The 17,359-nt window shown below is 34.5% G+C and overlaps 2 protein-coding genes across 3 annotated transcripts; one reads left to right on the top strand and one right to left on the bottom strand.

Annotated features, from left to right (window-relative positions):
- The first annotated feature begins 672 nt into the window (after positions 1–672).
- On the top strand, positions 673–13,398 carry LOC110662598 (protein transport protein SEC24 C). Of its 2 annotated transcripts, XM_021821635.2 has the most exons (25): positions 673–924; positions 1,046–1,990; positions 2,317–2,544; positions 2,689–2,763; positions 2,867–2,965; positions 3,318–3,429; positions 3,856–3,983; positions 4,172–4,291; positions 4,610–4,690; positions 5,259–5,336; positions 5,491–5,583; positions 7,505–7,559; positions 8,005–8,081; positions 8,424–8,495; positions 8,621–8,704; positions 9,421–9,540; positions 9,653–9,721; positions 10,139–10,216; positions 10,569–10,707; positions 10,990–11,154; positions 11,569–11,714; positions 11,799–11,978; positions 12,255–12,343; positions 12,459–12,490; positions 13,116–13,398. In XM_021821635.2, exons 2-25 carry the CDS (start codon positions 1,151–1,153, stop codon positions 13,226–13,228), a joined length of 3,273 nt encoding a protein of 1,090 aa, XP_021677327.2. In that variant the 5' UTR covers positions 673–924; positions 1,046–1,150; the 3' UTR covers positions 13,229–13,398. The 2 variants fall into 2 exon arrangements, with proteins under 2 accessions (XP_021677327.2, XP_021677326.2); XM_021821634.2 differs by having other exon boundaries at positions 673–1,990.
- A 948-nt stretch (positions 13,399–14,346) lies between these two features.
- LOC110662597 (guanosine deaminase) lies at positions 14,347–17,148 on the bottom strand. Its single transcript, XM_021821633.2, has 5 exons — positions 16,892–17,148; positions 15,817–15,876; positions 15,003–15,193; positions 14,735–14,839; positions 14,347–14,624 (listed from the first exon to the last, which is right to left on the bottom strand). The coding sequence occupies exons 1-5, from the start codon at positions 16,905–16,907 to the stop codon at positions 14,436–14,438; spliced, it is 561 nt and encodes a 186-aa protein (XP_021677325.2). The 5' UTR covers positions 16,908–17,148; the 3' UTR covers positions 14,347–14,435.
- Between the last annotated feature and the right edge of the window lie 211 nt (positions 17,149–17,359).

Genomic DNA, 17,359 nt, shown 5'->3' with positions numbered 1-17,359 from the left:
ATCATTTGGAAAATAAATTTAATCAATGGCAGATGTAGAATTTTTTTCTCAATATATAAATATAAACAATAAAATATTATTAAAAATTTAAAATATTATAATTAGACTTAACAAAATCTAATATTTAAAAAATTATTAAAAAATTTATATTATTATTTGTACAATTAAATACATATTTCTCCATATAGGTAATTATTTAAAAAAATTATGGCATAATTTTAAAAATAAATAGTCTTTTTATGTCAATTAATTTTAAATTTTCTTAAAAAAATAATTTAATAATTAAAATTTTGAAAGGTAAACATATATAAATATCATATATGCAAAAAATATATTAAAAAAAAAAGTCAACTGAGCTTATTTTGTTGCATAATCTTAACGTTTTGTAAATAAAAAAAATAAATTATTTCTACTAAAATTCTATCAATTACTAATTTACTAGCAATCAATATACTTCATTCTAAACAAAATACATGCCAAGATGGTGCAGAATTATAATATTTTTTCCCTTGTTTTTTAAATAAAAATAAAAAGACAAAATTGATGCTGACCTGCATTGAAATGCTGAGATGGCAAAATCTGAATGGAAAAGACAACACCACCTCCCACAAAATTGATGACGTGGAGACTCCATCGTTGTGAAACATTTACTGGAACTTGAACGCTAATCCATTTATCAGATTCATACACAAAAAAATTGTTAAAAAGAAAAGAAAAAATTTTGCAGACCTTTCTTCTCAACTTTCTCTCTCAGACCCACCACCCATCGGATCTTTCTCTGATCCAAAACCCTAATTTATAATCCTATTAAGCTCTGTATCCATAACCCTAATCAAAATTCTATTGGATTAAGTTCTCAGATCAATCACTCACAGATCCAGTCTCCTTTGATCCTTCATATAGCTGCTTCATTCATCTGTGCAGGTTTTTGGTTGATTGATTCCGTTATTGTTCAATTTGATTGAATATTTGCATCTTGTGAATATGGAATTTTTGGTTTAATTACTTTTGATTTACACAGTAAGTTTTATTCGTTGATGTCTAGATTTAGAGTGTATCTTGTTCATTGGAGATTTTTGGAAGATAGATATTCTGGGCGTGATTACTGAAAGATTAAGTGAGTTGAGATTTTGGGCCATTTTATTGGAAAATGGCAGCTCCTGTGCCTCCAGGGGCACCTCGGCAACAACCACCACCACCACCTAATTATAACCCTAATTACCAGCAGAATCCCAGTTCATTATCTGATAATTTGCAAAATCTGAACCTTAATCGGCCCCCTTCGATGCCCAATTCGGCTCCTAGGCCGTCACCTTTTCAACCGCCACATTTTCCTTCCTCAGCCCCTTCGCCATCATTTTCCCGCCCTGGTCCACCGCCTCCTGGTGCATTCCCTAGACCCTCGGTGCCTCCCTCAGGGTCCCCACCACCTGCATTGCCCCCAAATGTGGGTACAGTCAGACCCACGGGCCCGCCTTTTAGCCAGCCTTCCCCTTTTGGGTCCAGACCACCTCCTGCGTCATTGCCTTCTGCAGGAAGTGGTGTAGTTATGGGCCCTTCCTCTGGGGCACCATCTTTTGGATCACTTGCACCACGCCTGGGTGCTCACCCAAGTCCAATTGCATCTTCCACTACACCTTCATCTGTACCCCCTTCAGTCTCATCAGGTGGTTTAGTCAGTAACGGGCCACATGCACCACCTTTCCATGGAGGGCCACGGTTTCCTCCATCTGGCGCTGCCCCTCAACCCCCACTGATGGGTCCTCCAACAGCTGGGGCAGCTCGGGTACTTCCTCAAGCACCAAGCATGCGTCCCTTAATGGGGAGTTCTGGGATCAGTGCTCAACAGCGATCTCCATTTTCAGCAGCACCACAAGGGGCACCATCATATTCAGCACCACCGCAAGGGATGCCATCATTTTCTCCACCACCTCAGGGGATGTCACCACCAGCAGGTTTTCCTTTTGGGCAACAGACGCAAACCCAGCCAGTAAGTCCCAGAAGATTACAATATGCATCGATTGGAGTTATGTTCTGTTTGAAGATAGTTCACCACTAGCTTGAATGTTTGAATAAGAAGTTTCTTTTGGCACTTTAGATAGTTTAAAATCAATGCATGTAATTAGAGTGTGATCTTTTGCTTGGGACTGTATTAATTAAGATGCAATCATAAGGCTGCTCTTTGCTTTGGATTAATAGTAGAAAAAATTGATAACGTCATATGAATTTCTGTATAAATGTTGCACAATAACTCATATTTATTTCTTCTCTTTTCAAATGAAGATTCTGTTCTCTGAATTTTTTGGATTCCTTTAGGTGGCTCCACCTCCAATTCCTGGTTCTGCACCTCCTACAATGTTTGGAATGCCACCACCTCCACCACTACCAAATCAAATGACTGCTATATCTCCAGTTGTTGGACAAACAGGAGGTTCTTTGGCAGGATCATCAAAGATTGATCCCAATCAAATTCCACGACCCATACCAGGTTCCTCTGTGATCCTGCATGATACTCGCCAGGGCAATCAAGCTAATCCACCTCCGGTATTTAATCCTGCATGATTTGTCGTGGTCTTTTCTCATTTTTTTCCCCTCAAATTTGCTTGCATTTTCACATATTGTGGCAAAGTTATTTATCTGAATCATTATTTGTCATTTCCTCATCTAATTATTTGTGTTGCTCTAAAGCCTGCTACAAGTGATTACATTGCTAGGGACACTGGGAATTGCAGTCCACGCTACATGAGGTGCACAATCAATCAGGTTACAGCAAACATTTAAATTACCTAGATTGGCAGCAGTTTTTGTAGTTAATTACAAACCATTAGATCCTCAAGGGATTTTTTTTTCTACACTAAATTTTCAGGTCCCATGCACTGTTGATCTTTTGACAACATCTGGTATGCAGCTGGCTTTGTTAGTCCAACCTTTGGCCCTTCCTCATCCATCTGAGGAGCCCATTCAGGTAACCCATGATTTCTCTCTGTGTGCGAGCGTGCGCCTCTGTCTCTTAATTTTTCTGTTTAATTTCCCAAACAAAGGAAGTTTTTAGTTCATTGAAACATGAATTTTTTTACCCATGGGAAGAGGAGGGTCATTTCTTTCTAATTGATCCATTGAAGCGTCATCTCTTAGAAAATAAATAATTAAATCTCACATCTATTCTCAATTTTTTGATCACCCTTCCTATATTATTATCAATTGCAAAGTTTTCTATAAATTTTTTGAACCTTGTAGTTGATAAAAACCCAGTAGTTGCATTTGCTTGTTGACTGCTTTTTGGAGTAAAAACTTCTGGGTTTAATTTGTGGCTGTAGCTTGTGGATTTTGGAGAAAGTGGTCCTGTTCGCTGTTCTCGTTGCAAAGGCTACATAAATCCTTTCATGAAGTTCATTGATCAAGGAAGGCGGTTCATCTGTAATTTGTGTGGTCAGTATAGATTATAGTTTATTTGTGTTTGTTTGGAATTATCTTGCAGTTTATAAGGTGCAGTATACTATTAGTCTATTAGGATTAAATGCAGTCGTCACCTGTGTGGCCTTTTGCCTGATTAGGTGAAAATATGTGCATATTATATGCTTTACATTTAGGTTTCACAATTTTTAGAACTTCTAGAGATTGCTGCATACTTCATTTATGATTGAAGTTTTATGGTTTGACATAAGCCTCTAATGATTATTTGTTTTTATTGTTTTTAGAAATCTTCTAGTGGCTTATGTTCCTTCTTAGAAGATATTCAATTGAACGTTTTATTGATTTCTGTGACTTTCCGGTTTCTTGTATTACATTCCCTGAATATGTTGGCAAGACAGTGACTTAACAACTTTTCACTGTTTTTTTTTTTTTGTCCCTCAGGATTTACGGATGAGACTCCTCGTGATTATCACTGCAATCTGGGACCAGATGGTAGGCGCAGAGATGCTGATGAAAGGCCTGAGCTATGCAGGGGAACTGTTGAATTTGTTGCCACAAAAGAATATATGGTATGTTATTGTTACCTCATAATCTTCTGTATTATAGAAGAACATTTGTTTTCTCATTAATGTTACTTTATCTCTTTGTATCTATTGGATTCTTATGGAAACGTCCTGTTTATGCTGTTTGTTTCTCACGTGGTTTTATGTATGTCTCACTGTATGTATGATTCTTTGCTATATTTATCTTGTCCCAGGTACGCGATCCCATGCCAGCAGTGTATTTCTTTCTTATTGATGTATCCATGAATGCAATACAAACTGGTGCAACTGCTGCGGCTTGCAGTTCAATCAATCAAGTTATTGCAGATCTTCCGGTGAGTTTTATGTCTGTTTTTACTGGATTTTATATCATGTAATACTGTGTATTGGACTGTTTTGAATTGCATTCTTCTAATGGAATTTTTATTTTTGATGGACTCAATGGTACTGTTATTATGTGGAGTGTAGCTTGCAATTATACACTTAACCTCTAAAGCATCTTCCAGCATGCTTATTTCCACTCCCTGTCATCCGTTCTCCATTGCCATTTGTTTAAATGATGATTTACTTTTGCTCTTATTTCTGGGTTTGCTTAGATTTAGAAAACAGAAGACTGTTTTATAGACTGATTATCAATGAATTTGTGTATGCAGGAAGGACCTAGGACGATGGTGGGAATTGCAACATTTGATTCTACAATCCATTTTTACAATTTGAAACGTGCATTACAGCAGGTATTGACCACTATCATTTTTCTTCTATTATATGTTTATGGGTTGTCTGTTACTATAATAATCAAAGTGAATAATGGAAGCCCGCATTTGCTGTTGTGCTTTCTGCTGTGTTTACAAGTCCATTAATAATTTCATTTTTATGCACTCTTTTCAAATGAGCAATAAGTTGCTCTGCTATCCGTTTGCTTCTCAGTGTTGTTCTTGATCTCTGATGTGTAAGTTCTATTTCTTTTGTCACGACTCATGATGCCTAAAAATCAAATTACCATCTAGGCTACATGACAACTGATACCTAAATAGAAGTCATAATTATCATTAGTACATATATAAAGTTTCTATAGAGGTGAGTGTTGATAATTATTATGTCTATATGTTAAATGTGAGTTGTTGATATATTGGGAGGGTGGGTTTCTAATGTGGTTGATCAGTGAATGCTTCTCTCTTGCTAGATGTTTACATATGTGTTTTTTGTGTGTGTGTGTGTGTGTGTGTGTGTGCAAGCAAATATTTAAGAGGATGAACTGGAAAAATTTTATAAGCTAATTTGACTTTTGGCACATTGTTCCAGCCATTGATGCTTATTGTTCCTGATATACAAGATGTCTATACTCCTCTGCAAACTGATGTTATTGTTCCTCTTTCTGAGGTTAGTTATCTCATTTCAGTGCCTTCTATTGTTATAGTAAATCTTTCGTTGTTGGTGAGACAGTATTTAACTAACTATTTGTAAGTTATAGGTTAAACTTTCCAGTGGAATTCACAATTTTTTAAAATCATTTTTGTTTACTATGTGGATTTAGTGTCGTCAACATTTAGAGCTATTGTTGGAAAGCATCCCAACCATGTTTCAGAATAGTAGAACAGCTGAATCTGCATTTGGTGCTGCTGTCAAGGTATGCTATCTTTGCATAAGACATAAATACTAGTCATGGTGTATTCTATTGTAGTTCATTCTTCTAAATTTTTGGATTAGCTTAATACATTATGGCTGAACGAAGGAAAAAAGTGGAGAAGATGAGTAAAATATAAATGCTATTTCCAAAGAAAGTTATATTAACAACTGGAAAATGGTTTTCCAATCTGATAAATTCCTTTCATATATATATATATATATATATATATATATATATATATATATATAGGCACACACACACATATATAGACACACACACACACACACACACACACACACACACACACACACTTGAATAGTTGGTGGGCAAATTTACTGTTGCTCAGTTTATAATTTAATGCAAAGGTGCTTGTAATCTGAATACTACTATTGTGCTCACAATGGGAGGGGACACAAGAGATTTTCCGATCTCAATTGGATTACACTACGGATCAGCTATAAGCCCTTACCTTTTTACATTAGTTTTAGATGAATTGACGAAACATATACAAGAGAGTATTCCTTGGTGCATGATGTTTGCGGATTATATTATTCTGATAGATGAGACGCGAGAATGAGTCAATAGAAAGCTAGAGTTTTGGAGAAGTACTCTAGAGTGAAAGGGCTTTAAGTTAAGTAGAACGAAAACAGAATACATGCATTGCAAGTTTAGTGAAGGCCAAACTGGTGATAGGGAAGGAGTTAGTTTGGATGGAGTGGTATTGTCCCAAAGTAATCACTTTAAATATCTTAGCTCAGTCCTTAAAGTAGACGCAGGATGTGAGGAGGATGTTAGTCATAGAATTAAAGCCGGATGGTCGAAGTGGAGACGTGCCACGGGGGTTTTATGTGATCGCAAAATTCCCAATAAGTTGAAAGGAAAATTTTGCCGTACAACCACACAACCACACAACCGGCTATATTATATGGTAGTTAGTGTTGGGCACTGAAGGAGTTGTATGCGTTTAAGATAAGAGTTGCGGAGATGAGAGTGTTAAGGTGGATGAGTGGCCATACTAGACTAGATAAAGTCCCTAATGAGAGTATTAGAGAAAAGGTAAGAGTGGTGCCAATTGAGGATAAGTTGAGAGAAGAGAAATTGAGGTGGTTTGGTTATGTGAAGCGTAGATATACAGAGACTCTAGTTAGACAAGTAAAACACATTAGGTTAGAGGATTAAAAGAAAAAAATGGGTAGACCTAAATTGACTTGGAGGAGAGTAGCACAACATGATCTAGAAGCATTACACATTTCTGAGGATTTAACCCAAAATCGTTTAGAGTGGAGAAAGCGAATCCATATAGCCGACCCCAAATTTTTGGGATAAAGGCTTAATTGAGTTGAGTTGTGCTTGTAATCTGAATGACATGTCATAGAGAACATATTTTTCATGGATGTGTGGTATTAATATGAATCATGTAGAAAAGAAAGCAGTCTTAAATCAAGGATAAGAAATCATTTTGGTGTTCTTTGACAATAGGCTGTTTCTGAACCATGCTTTTTTGCACACTCATTGATGTAATTTATGTGCTGATACGTACTTTGATGAGTAAAATGGTAAACTGATAAACTTTTTTGATTAATTTATTGGGCAACAGTTCATGTTATTGTATTGATGTATTTGAGGATGTGCTTTTTGTTACATTTCTGCTCTTGGAGCCAAAACATGACCTATTCAAAGTAAAAATTAAATAGGGTGCATGTGTCGTATATTATGGTTTTATGTTCTCTTAATAAAGAAGAAGGCTTTGTAAATTGATGAATTTTCCTTCGTGCTCTTTCTCCGCTGTTCTGGTGTATTGATGTTAGCCTGGGGAATTCCAGTATTGTATATTTCACAATCTCATGTTTGTATCCTCCTATGTGGGAATAAACAAAAAAATTCAAAATATATGATTCCAAATTTTTTTTCCTCTGTTCAGGCAGTCTTTTTGGCAATGAAGAGCACTGGTGGAAAGCTTTTGGTATTTCAATCAGGTAAGCTTAAGAACTTATTTCTTTCTTTGATGCTGGCGTATTTAAATGTATGAGTGTTGCTAGACTTATTCATGTTGTAATGTGCAATCAGTCATATGCCAGTCCTTTGTACTTTTCGTGGTTATATGTATGTTGCATATGTATATGTGTGCAAATACACACACACACACACACACACACACACACATACACTGCCAAATTTTAAGAACAGTGTCTTTTTCATTATTTATGCTTCTAGGTTCTGATTTTCTACTTCTAAGTGTTGTTAGTTAGATGTATGAAAGAGATAATGGTATTACTTTCTGTTTTTTACATGGTATAACGTTTGAACATGTTTCTTGGTATTTCTTTTTTGTGGGTTCTTTTATTTTCCTTGGATCCTACTTAAACTCTGGAAATGTAGTTAATCTACCAGGGCATATTGATTAGTTTGCTTTGTCTTCAGTGTTGCCATCAGTTGGCATTGGAGCTCTTTCTGCTAGAGAAGCTGAGGGAAGAAGTAACGTTTCTTCTGGGGAGAAGGTATGAAATATCTTACATATATTCTGCCTTCTGCTCTTGGTTAAGAAATGTATTGTGTTTTTATTGTCTAAATTGAGATTATCACTTTTTTCTGATGAGAGATAATGTATGTATATTATCTTCTGTGTGCATGTGGAGGAGTTAGAGAACAGTAGATTTGTCCAACTTACAGAATCTTTTCTTTGAATAACCTACTGTATTTGATTACTATGCCAAGTTCTCTTTGGTTCATTTGTTATTTATATTCTTTATATTTTATCAAAAGTGAACTGAACTACTGTAGAATTAATCACAATGGAAGACTAACCCTATAGTCTTGTTATCAACTGTTTTGTTGTTTAGGAGGCCCACAAATTACTTCAACCAGCAGACAAAACTTTGAAGGAAATGGCAATTGAATTTGCTGAGTATCAGGTGATCTCTTTAATTATTTTCCCCTCTTTTAAATGATATGACAAACATTGTAGTCTGTTTGCCTTTCTTTTTGTTTTTTTTTCTTTTGAGCCTTATTGTCTACTTCTTTGTGGTATGTGTTTTAGGTCTGTGTTGATGTATTTATCACTACCCAGACATATGCGGACATTGCATCTATCTCCGTCATCCCAAAAACGACTGGAGGACAGGTAATTAAGTATCTGATTTCTAAGTGGTGTTGGTGGAACATGATGTCAACTGTTAGCCCTTGAAATGAAAATCTTGTGTCTCAATAGTCCTTAAAAGTAACCTGTGCAACGAAAATAACATCGGAAATAGAGTGTATCCTTTTGCTGTCCTTGTTAGAATTGGAAAGCCCTTGGGAGTAAGTGCCACTTACGTTGAACTGCTGCTGCATGTGTAGAATTGAAACTAACTTCCAGGGTATTGATTATTTTTTTTTTAATTATTGCCACTTTTTACAATCTGTGAATCAATACTGGCCAGGAACTTGTATACATTTTGTTTTAATTTTGCAACCTGGTGAGATTGGTGCTTGAGTTATAATTTCTGAATGATTTTCTGATAACTTTGCTTTCATTTTAATGGGTTACAGTGCTGATCTTTTTTGCTAGTTTCTCAGAATGGTGCTGTGTTCCTTGTGCATATCTATAAATAATTTTACTACTTTATCTTTTTTATTAATGTATATTTGCTTGAACTCATGTTTTCAATCTTTAGCATATCATTGCATGTTCAATTAACATTGCGCCACTGTCTAATGTAAAACACAGTGACTTTGGACCAATTGATTGTATCCAGTCTATGGAACTCTTATCTTTTTGCTATACAGGTTACAATTTTCTTCTTTAGGCAGTTGGTTTATTTGAAGTTTCAACTTTAAATGTCTTACACTCTGTTCCAGGTTTATTATTATTATCCCTTCTCGGCTCTTTCTGATCCTGCAAAGCTTTACAATGATCTTAGATGGAATGTCACAAGGCCTCAAGGTTTTGAGGCAGTGATGCGTGTGAGATGCAGCCAGGTAATCCTTTTCCGGGTTACATGTATTTTTCTCTCTTCTGGAAATTGTTTGGTTTTATAATTTTAGAAACTTGCACAATTCTTGTAAGTTGATTAGGCTTCTTGTTTTATAGGGTATTCAAGTTCAACAATACTATGGAAACTTTTGTAAGCGCATTCCAACAGATGTTGATCTGCCTGGGGTTTGTATTCCTCACGAAATACGTGATTTTATTGTGTTACCAATTAATGCTTAACTTGATAGTATTGAGTTGAGTGGTAAAGCTCTCTTAATTCATCATCTTTGGGTGATTTCACAACTGCTTTGTTCTTTAAATTTGAGGATCAGACTAATTTAAAATCATATTCACAATGCATTGTTCTTGAACCTGAAAAGTGACCAGAAACTTCTTCCCTGTATAAGCTACTTGGTGGCTAGAAATTCATTTGGGACATTTCTTTTTGATCTCTTAGAAGCTTATTGTTCACATATATCCTATTTACTATTGTTCTATTGTTGCTGTTCACTTGTAATTTCTTTTAGTTTAGTCATTACGCACATTTACTTTGTTTACTTCCTAATTTGTTCTACTTGTAAATAATCGCTTCTTTCCTTGCAGATTGATTGTGATAAAACTATAATGGTGACATTGAAACATGATGATAAATTGCAGGATGGCTCAGAGTGTGCCTTTCAGGTTTATCAGATTTCTCGTATTTGATGAAGTTTTAAATCCTTCTGTGGCCCATTTACTTGTTGATTCCTGTTTTAAAACTTGAATTCTGATTCTCTAATTGCAGCAGTTGCAATTTTATGCTCTTTACGTTACTTTTTGTCCCACTCAATCTCAATTAAGCATCAATCAACAATGACCTAACGTTGCAATGCAAATGGAAGTTTAAGTTTTTAATTGCTGCAATTAGAAAATCAAAGTTCTGTTGTTACAATGGTGAAATTTGTAGGGATAATGATGTAATTTGTCCTATAATGTATTTTAGAGAAGATAATTTTTGGAAGCTTCTGTTTATACTGTTTACTCACTTGTTCAGTGTGCCCTTCTTTACACCACGGTATACGGCCAAAGAAGAATTCGTGTTACAACTTTATCATTGCCATGCACAAATAATTTAAGTAATTTGTTCCGCATGGCTGACTTGGACACTCAATTTGTATGCTTTTTGAAGCAAGGTATGTATCATTTATTTTCTTTTTTCTTTTTGTCTTCGTTTTACTGCCCAGTGGTTCTATTTTGCATATTTTTCACTCACTGAATTCCACCAATCATTTGTCATTTGCATATAAAGGCTTATAAATGTGAATATGATATGCTTTCCAGTCACACATTAGCCTTCTGTGCTATCTCCATTATGGTTGTGCTATTCTCTTCTTGAAGCTTTTAGAGTTAATGTTATCATTATAGTTTTTATTTGATGAAGACTGACTTTTTTCTTTGTTGCATTTCCTTTGTAGCGGCAAATGAAATTCCTTCTACCCCGCCATTGAATGTCCGAGAACAAGTTACAAACTTTTGTATAAACATTCTGCTTTCATATCGTAAATTTTGTGCAACTGTATCATCATCAGGACAACTTATTCTTCCGGAAGCACTTAAACTTCTACCTTTATACACCCTTGGTAAATACTTTCTGTGTATTGATTTATGCTGATTCATCAAATGTTTTATGTAGTAATTACTGACATTTATTGTGCACTTGCTCTTTCATGCCATATAACTGTTTCTTAGTTAAGTTTGGTGTATAGTTTAAGATAAATATGCAATTTTCAAATATCAGAGAGAAATCATATGCTTAAAACTAGGGCAAGCTGGACAACTGATTTTGTTTGGTGAAACCACAGTTTTTCTTAATTATATTCTACTTTTCAGTTAAGGCTGTTTTAATTAAATTTCTAAGTTATTTTGTATTGTATCATTTGTGCAAGTACTCGTATTTTGTGTTATTATTAATACCATCCTCTCCTCGCCCCCCCCGGCCAACCCCCCCCCCCCCCCCCCCTTCTTTTCTTTTTGGTTCTTTCTTTTCTTTTCAGCATTGGTTAAAAGCACAGGACTGCGAATTGATGGGAGAATAGATGATCGGTCCTTTTGGATTACTTATGTTTCCTCAGTTTCTACCCCTTTAGCAATTCCATTAGTACACCCAAGGATGATTGCTCTCCATGATCTTGATACAAAGGTATGATTTATCTCATTTGCTTTGTAAATGACACTAGATTACATTTGGTCCTAAATCCAATGGTGTCTTCCTACTGGTTTACAGGAAGGAAATGAATCTCCTATTCCACCTGCACTCCCTCTTTCTAGTGAACATGTGAGTGATGATGGAATCTATCTCCTTGAGAATGGTCAAGAAGGTTTAATATACGTTGGCAGCTCAGTTGATTCAAAAATCTTGCATCAACTGTTTGGAATTTTGTCTGTTGATGAAATCCCGACTCAGGTGATTTAAATTCTTCCTTTCTGAAGTTCTTATTGTCAAGTCTATGTTGAAAAATGTTGTATCCGATCCTCATATGTGAGGCTTTGGTTAGTCCAATATTACTTTATGGATTTTGCTTTATTATGTGCTGCAAAATGGGTGTAGTATGTGATGCTGCCAAGTATCTTGACAACTAGATATGTTCTTGTGTAATTTGTTATTTACAGAGCCATATTAGCAGTTTTATTCAAAAGTTTTTTCCCCTTAATTTTGCAATTAATCTTTTTTCGTCCTCAGTTTGTCCTGCAGCAATATGAGAATCCACTATCAAAGAAGTTAAATGATGTGATAAATGAGATACGGCGACGAAGATGTTCTTACCTGCGGTATAGCAGATTTTTCATTTTGCTATTTCTATTATGAGAAAATTTTATCATGGCATCTTTGATTATTACTTGTTCAAGATATAATGTTTGATTTAATTTAATTGTTCTCTTGCAGCTTAAAATTGTGTAAGAGAGGAGATCAATCAGGTCAGTTTCTTGGAACTACCATTGTATATGTTAGGGAATGATTGTTATGCTAGGCAATTGCCTTACATTAGAATAAACCAAAACAAACCAGACCATTCCCCTTCACATAACCAGTAGAATCCTTTTTATTCTTTCCTTCATTCACATAATTACAGCTCAAAAGTTAAGGCAGATTCTCACATTATTTGCATTGTCAAGTAGCCTAGCCAAAATAACTGCATGAGTTTTCCTGAAAAATCGGACTTTCTGCTATTATTTCAGATGCAACTAGCTGTCTGTCAAATATATGCATTTTTATTTTATTTATCAATAATTTAAATATCGTTGAAAAAAATTATGGCCCGTGAGGAAGAGGGTTTCATTGGGCGTTTCATTTTAAACATTAATGATCATCTTTTGTTATTAGCCTTATACCCTAACTTATTCTCTTAGATTTTTATATTTGGAGTCCATTATAAACCAGAAAAATTCATCACCTAAGAGGCCTGGAAAACATAGTACTGTGAACACATTTAGGCTGCATCTGTTTTTCATGGTAAATACATCATTCTCTGTTGAACATCGAGGGCATGTATATAATTTGTTGATTGAATTGATAAGTTTTGGCTGTCACTTCTGCACTCAGGACTGTCATTCTTCTCATATTTGATTGAAGACAAAGTTCCAACTGGCGGTCTTTCCTATGTTGAGTTTCTGGTGCATGTCCATCGGCAAATTCAAATGAAAATGTCTTCATAATCTCGTGCTCCTTCATTTGAGTCTGCAAGTTTTTGAGTATTGTCTCTGGAGTTGGCGACGGTCATTTATTTATTTGTAGAAAACAAATTTTGCTATGAGGGTTTTGTTAGTATGGTTCTATATTCACAGTGGTGAATAGCATAATAAGATTCAAAGCTTTCATTGTCCTATCCTTATTTGCTTTGTTGTTTTACTCCTTCCGCTTGCGCCCATGACTTCTTTGAGAATCTGTACGCATGATCATCTTAGTTGCTGGGTGACTACTTGTTAGTATGGGCTATGGGGGGAAAATAAATCACTGTAAGAATCACCCACATAATGGGTTATGGGGAATAAAGGTAATTTTACACATATACCTTAATGTCAGACTGGATTGAGAACAGCCTTTAACTTTTGCCTTGGGAATTTGCTGTTGCCTACACCAGCGAAGTGCGCATGCCTGCAAAGATGCGTCGATATGAATTTAAATTTTTTTTTAAAATAATTTTTAGCTATTATTCTCATTTGATTTGGTTCTTTAATGGGTTCAAATCTAATGTCAAAGTCCAAATCAGATCAATCTCATTGTTTTTATTTTTTCAACTATGTATTTTCATCGACAAATTAGAAAAAATTATTATTTAATCTTCTATTTTGAAAATTTTACTATTTAGCTCTATTTTTAAATTACAAATTATTTAGTCTCTAAAAGTTTTTTTATAGTAATTTTTCTATTAGTTAATTTAGTTAAAGGGGTAGAATAATTACATTATTTAAAATTTAAGAGCTAAATAGTTGATGGATTTAAAATAATAAAATTTTAATGGTTATATTATTTAAATTATAGAAATTAAATAATTAAGTTAGAAAATAAAATAATTAAATAGTTATTGGTGGAATAGTAATATCCTATAAAATCAACGTGCTTGTTTCTATTGCTTTTGTTTATGTGACGCAGACCATGGGCTTCCTTTATAAGGGACAGCTACAGGCATGCATGTTTGCCATTTTTCATAGAATGATGCCCTAATTGACCGGTAGCACAGTTTTAGTTTTATCTTTGCATAGATTTCCAATATTGGTTCTCCATTTCTGAATGGAGAAAAATAACATGACTACACCCAAGTCATTCTTAAATATTTGTAGAATAAGGCTTGTTGAGAATTTATTGTAAAAGGAGACGACCAATTTTGGTAAGTACATGGTTAAATTTTCATACAATCAACAATCAGTACATGGTAAACTTGGATTTTGTCTTTTCAAACACTTGTTCTGCGATAACAGCACCACTTCCGTCAGCTTTCTTGATCTCCAAATGAGCCTTCTGATAAAACCCAGTACCTCTTAAAGCATCAGCAATGAAATCATCAAATCCAATAGCTATAGCTGCTTCAGCTTTGGCTCCATAAACCAACCTCTGTTGCAAAATAACAGAAACACTAAGGTATCAGAAAAAGAAATTGGAATCCATTGAATATCCCAAGATAGCGAGTGAAAGTTAGAGGGTTCGAGTTCCAGACATTAGACCTTAATTCTTGAAAGATGGATGGCACCAAAACACATTGGACATGGCTCACAGGAAGCATATATTTCACAATCTGAGAGCTCAATTCTGTTGAGCTTCTTGCATGCCTAAAAGAAACATGAATTCTTGGATTAAAACAAAAAACAAAATGGTGCATAATTGGCATAGCATTTGATGCCGCCAATTCTATGGCAAGCTATTATGCAGATTTTTCACACCATTAATTACCAAGGAAAAAACCAAGTGAATATGATAATTTTGAAACCTAACCTCTCTAACAGCTGTAACTTCAGCATGAGCAGTTGGATCAGTGTTTTCCAGAACCATGTTGTGGCAGCTTACAACTATTTCATCATTACGAACAACAACAGCACCGAATGGTCCTCCATGTCCACATTCAACACCCTTGTATGCTTCTTCAACTGCTCTTGTTAAGAATTTGTGGTCTCTATCTTGAACAGCTGGTTGAACAACAACCAAAAGATTAATTAAATAATAACTAATTACCAAGAACCTCAACAATGGTGGTTTTAAGAAAACAATCTCTTTATAACAGCAGAGTGATAAAGAAATTCAATTAATTCATCAATTATTAAGCAGAAGCATGCTCAAGTTACATAAAGGAAGAGAGCAGAAAAACAATTATTAGAACCAAGGCTGAAAATGGACTTTCTCCGCACATTTGCATGATAAAATTGCTAGGGTGTTAAAGAAAATGGAAATGGGTTAGCTGAAACAGCTATTACATAAATATTGTTACTTCCTCATATTAAAGATTTCATAATGTAAGTGCAATATATCAGAGAAACAAAATCTATTCTTGGAACACTTACCTAAAAGTTTTAGAGATATTAAACTATTTTTCGGTTCTCATGTATAATCTTGAGTTTTTAGATTGAGTAGTTTCTTCACACAATATACAGTATAGTAGCATGTGACAATGATCAGAGGATAAAATTTTTTAAGACCAATGGCTTAAGCACTAAAATCTATGAACAGACTGGAGTTTAACTGTTCTTAACAGTACTCATTTAGAAGTAAAACAAAATAACAAAATTGAAATAAATTACAATTCTGGCATTACCTTCTTGATGACCAGCAAACGCAGATGCCAAAGAAATAGTTCCATCTTTAGCTTCCACCACTGTTGAAAAGAAAGAGGGCAAAAGAAAAATAAATATTGTCATAATAAGGCCTTTTTACTTGAACAAATGAAAGAAAACACATGTCATTGTGTAGGATTTATATAGGATTTCTTGTAAACATGCTGATATGATTTGTGCTTAACTAAGAGTTTTTAATCAGCAGAAGATCAAGACCAGTTCCTCCACGAGCAAAAATACCCGCGCACTTCCACAAGTGATTTTAAACAATTGCTAGCTGAACCACAAGTACATTATTGAAACTATAAGGGTATGTTTTGGGCATTCAAAGGTAATGCAGCAGTTGTTTTATTGTGTCTTGTCTTGCACAAAATTAAAAGATACCAACCAAGCCATCAAAACTAGCACCATGGAGCTATGAGCTGTGTTATGGTAAAAAATTAGCTTTAAGTTTTCATCAAAGAATATATAATTATTAGATCTAGAATCGGTGACTTCCATAGCAATTAGCACATGATGGATTTGAGTATTAAGGGCTGTGTGAGTAGTTCAACATCACAAGACCCCAAAAAAAAAAAAAGGGTAATAGATCAAAATCAAAATCCTTAGCCACAAATTAATGGATACAAAACACAGAAAAATCTCAATATATAAAATTCTGGGAAATATACAAAGCAAAAATAAAGAATTATCTATTCATCTGTCAAGTTTCATGTCCTTATATTTGTTTCTGGAAACAGCGTCTAACTTAATGCCTGGAAAAAGAGGAAAAAGCTACAATTGCCTACAATTGCCAGCATACCCACAAAAAAAAATTTAGAAGAACAGAAGTAAAAATAATCAAGAACAGCAAAATAACCAAAACCATGTAATTATAATCTGAACCTGCACCTAATAATGACAAGAAACGTATAAACACATTTAGGGGAACGCCTGAAGACAGAACTTTTAATTACAATGCAAGAGATAATCAAGAAAATGTCATATCAAAACGGAAAAAATTAAAAACAATGAGAGTGCAAGACCAAGCAAACACAACAATAGTTAGAAATTTACCTTTAGCATCCTCCATGATCAAAGAAAAGAAAAAAGGAAGAATTCAAGGAAATGGGGCGGAAAAAGGAAGAGATAAACAGAAAAGAGGAGGAGGTGTGAAAGTGGAGAAGATAAACTTGTCCACGAATTCACACAATTTATAGTAGGCAGACGGGGCTGGAAAATGGACAGAGAAAGAAAAGAAAATGAAGAGGAAAGAGCATACGAAGTTCCAGTGGTCGGAGACAAAAGGAATCTTTTAGCATCTGAACCACAAATTTTCAACTAGATTCAATTTATCTTTTTTTTTATTAAAATAATTAAATTGTTTTTATAATAATATAAATATATAATATGATTTTTTGTATTTATATTATTATAAATATATATAAATATAATTTTCTTAATTTAATTTATAAATAATATAATATATTGGATTAGAATAACACTCTTAAAAGATACGTGTGAAAACATAAATTGATGGAGAAG

Source organism: Hevea brasiliensis, chromosome 3, assembly GCF_030052815.1.
Source record: "Hevea brasiliensis isolate MT/VB/25A 57/8 chromosome 3, ASM3005281v1, whole genome shotgun sequence".
Classification (NCBI taxonomy): Eukaryota; Viridiplantae; Streptophyta; class Magnoliopsida; order Malpighiales; family Euphorbiaceae; genus Hevea; species Hevea brasiliensis.
The sequence above is the reverse complement of the archived record's forward strand: the minus strand, read 5'-3'. Positions and strand labels throughout refer to the sequence as shown.